General features: G+C 30.8%; 1 protein-coding gene across 1 annotated transcript; it reads right to left on the bottom strand.

Annotated features, from left to right (window-relative positions):
- Nucleotides 1-927: 927 nt before the first annotated feature.
- Nucleotides 928-3391, bottom strand: LOC126881450 (uncharacterized). Its single transcript, XM_050645734.1, has 2 exons — nt 2522-3391; nt 928-2472 (listed from the first exon to the last, which is right to left on the bottom strand). Exons 1-2 carry the CDS (start codon nt 2715-2717, stop codon nt 1718-1720), a joined length of 951 nt encoding a protein of 316 aa, XP_050501691.1. The 5' UTR covers nt 2718-3391; the 3' UTR covers nt 928-1717.

The following is a 3391-nucleotide window of genomic DNA, read 5'->3' as shown; positions in this document are numbered from 1 at the left end:
TTTTTGAAATTCTAAAAATCTGGGCTCTCACTATCAGTCTAGTTTGATCAAATTTTTTGTATTGAGTTGTCTAACTTGTTTGTACTTTATTTAAAATTAAAATTTTTCATTATTATCCACAATGAACACTCAGGATGTGACGTCACTAACTGTCACTTTCAGTTTGCTCAAACCAGTTTGAGCTCAAATTATTTGATGGTGGGACGCGGTCTTTACGGTCCACTTGATCAAACTGGTTTGAGCAAACTGAAAGTTAGTGACGTCACATTCTGAGTTTTCATTGTGGATAATAAGGATAATAATGAAAAATTTTAATTTTAAGTAAAGTACAAACAAGTTAAGGCCCCGTCTCACCATCAAATAATTGACAGTTAATTTGATCAAACTTGACAGTTAGTGACACAAAGTGACAGTTAGTATGTATAGTTTGTGTCACTAGTCAAGTTTGATGTCAAGTTTGATCAAATTAACTGTCAATTATTTGATGGTGAGACGGGGCCTTTAGACAACTCAATAAAAAAAATTTGATCAAACTACCCAACAAACATTTTAAGTTGATTTAACGTTTCATCAGCTAATTTTAGAAGCTTGCATGTTGAACAAAGGTAGTCGATTAATTTGTTTATGCATCTGTTCAGTTTCTAAACAGGCGAAAAAGGAGAAGATAATCAGCTTAAAGCTGAATAAAGTAGCATTTATAAGCGCTTCTTCAACTTTTATATGGCTATTCATATTGCTACTGTACCACTTCTGCAAAATGAAGAAATACTTATTCAGTTTCTAAACAGCTTTACTTTCAGCCTTTGTTCAGCTGCTTTTGACCAATTTTCACGTGTTATATAATTTGTTTCCTTGCTGAAAAGTAGCTTTTGCAGATATTATACAGTCTATTTTTCAACTCTTCTTCAGCTTTTTATAAATAAAACAAAAATGTTTTTTTTTTATATATTTATTACGATTTATTATCGACATTAGCTTTCTTTTAACTTCAATTTCACACTTATTTTATTATTTTATTTAAAATCGTAATACTTACTTTTTTTATTTTATAGTGTCTTCTGTGCGATTTGAACCTGCTACCTTTCGATCCATATATCACTGCCTATCCCACTGAGCTAATCTGGCACTTACCAAAAATGTGTATTTTATTGTATAAATGAAAAGCTTTGGAAGCTGAACAACAGCTGAAATAAATTTGAAGAAGCGCTGTTTATTTGTCGAACAAAAGCTGAAAATAATTATCGGAATTTTAGTTGAATAACTTCTGAATACTTGCTACAAAAGTAAACAACGCCACATTCACTAAATTTTAGCTGAATTGAGATTGATTATTAGCAGAACAAAACACTCCTGGGATTTACCGCGAAAATACTGTCTTGTCTGTAAACGGAGATCAAAATTTATTTGTTTTTCCTATTTTTATAGTGATTTTTGCGTAAGTTTTAAGTCAAAATGAATAATTGTAATCCAGGTAAGTACGTTGTTTATTATTTATTCTTTAAGTATATAAAGTGTTTGTAAAAATGGATATTAATAATTATCAATATTATACATTTAAAAAAACATTTATACATTTAAACAAAAATTATGAGAATAAATGTAGCACTTGATAACATTCCCCCTTTTCTTAATTTCTGGCTGTAAACTTGTCTTTTTTGTATCATTGCTCAATATTAAACTTCTTTCGCCAATTCTATTAACAATTTGATGCAAACTGTTATATATTTCCTTGGCGCAATAATTTTTTTAGTTGAAATAATGTATTCTCAAAATGGTACGTAGATATTGTAAAAAGTTGTCCAAATCTATTAACATCATCAACCACATGTTCTAAGTTATAAATGTTGCTTGTAATAAATTGTACGCCATAAATAATCTTAAAATCATCTATATATTTTTCAAACATTAATTGGGCAACCGAACGATTTTCAGCATACATGTCAGAAGAACATATTCTAACAGCAACAAAAAGAAGTAAAAAATGTTTATAAACGTCAGTGTTCAACACATCTTTTAAAATAACAATTCCAATATAATTAAGAAAATTGCGCCATTCTACTCCTTTCCAGTATGCCAGGCAATCTAATCCTCTTGTGTAACGATGAATTTCAGATGGAAGTTTCACAGATATTAAATGTTTGGAGATCCTCTCAATATCACGAGCACATAGCTTACTTGAGAAACCCATAGAACCATCTTTCCATCCTGTTAGACAACGCTTCATCACACCTAGCTCTAAAAGATGTAGTTCATCTGCTACTATAAAATCCTGCACCATGTCAACTTCGGAAATTTTCAAAATTGGTGACTCTTGCCCTTTATGGTGCTTACCATAATGTTTACTTCTGAATTTTGCATCAGTTCTAAGAGGACATTTTATATCAGGAAATACAACAGTTCGAGAAAGATAAGAATATTCGCCTTCAGTAGTGCATTTAAGGCATCCATTAATCCCATTGAAATTGACTACACCTGTAAAATAAACTAGTCAATTTAAGCAATAATTAAAAAAAACAGATACCTTTAATAAATGCCCGTGCAGGTGAATCGCAGATAAAGCATCTAATTTTTATGTGAATCATATGCCCATTAACACAGAGTCCATTTGATTGCAGCCGCTTAACATCCTCAACAAAAGGCTCCAAAAATTCCTTTATATCTAGAGGCTTGTTATTTCCATGGAAAATGCCAACAATCATAGGTTGTATATCAGGCATTTCATATATGCTACATAAAATTGGCCAAAACTGACGTTTGGAACTTTTTTTTATATTGGCAACCCATCTATATTTACATTGAGCTGTATTAACATGTCTTTTGACAAGTTTTTAAAAGTGTTCGTTAGACAAACGTCAAGACCTTGATGCCAATAATATTCTCCACCCTGTATAACTTTACAACTTTTTTTCGTATTTTGTGGCGTTTTTACTAATGTTCTAGCATCGATAAATAAACTAGAATCATACTGTCTCTTGATTATTTGTAGGAGATCTTTTAGAGCTGCATGTGTAATATTATGTCGGATTGCCCAATTTCCTAATTCGGTACTTAAACAAGGCAATAATTGCGTTTCAGTATCTTCTGTTTTAAAAATGTCTTTATCAATAAACTGGTCACCATCATCTGATGTTTCACTGGTTTTCATTAGATTATCGTCAAGATCACTTGATGTGCTAGAAATACACTCCTGTTCTTTAGAACCTATGTAACAAATTATTTTTTATTTAAAATATACTCACAAAATTAAAACAAAATTACATGATCCTGATGCTGTGTCGTTAGCTTTTGAATGAGAAGAAACACTACTTGGTGCATATAGATTTTTTAAAAACTCTTCATAATTTGAACGGTTTACCTTTAATTTTCGGTAATAATGGCCAGATTTTTTTAT

The sequence above is a fragment of the Diabrotica virgifera genome, chromosome 3 (genome assembly GCF_917563875.1).
Source record: "Diabrotica virgifera virgifera chromosome 3, PGI_DIABVI_V3a".
NCBI classification, from domain to species: Eukaryota; Metazoa; Arthropoda; class Insecta; order Coleoptera; family Chrysomelidae; genus Diabrotica; species Diabrotica virgifera.
This window is presented reverse-complemented; position numbering and strand designations above follow the sequence as displayed.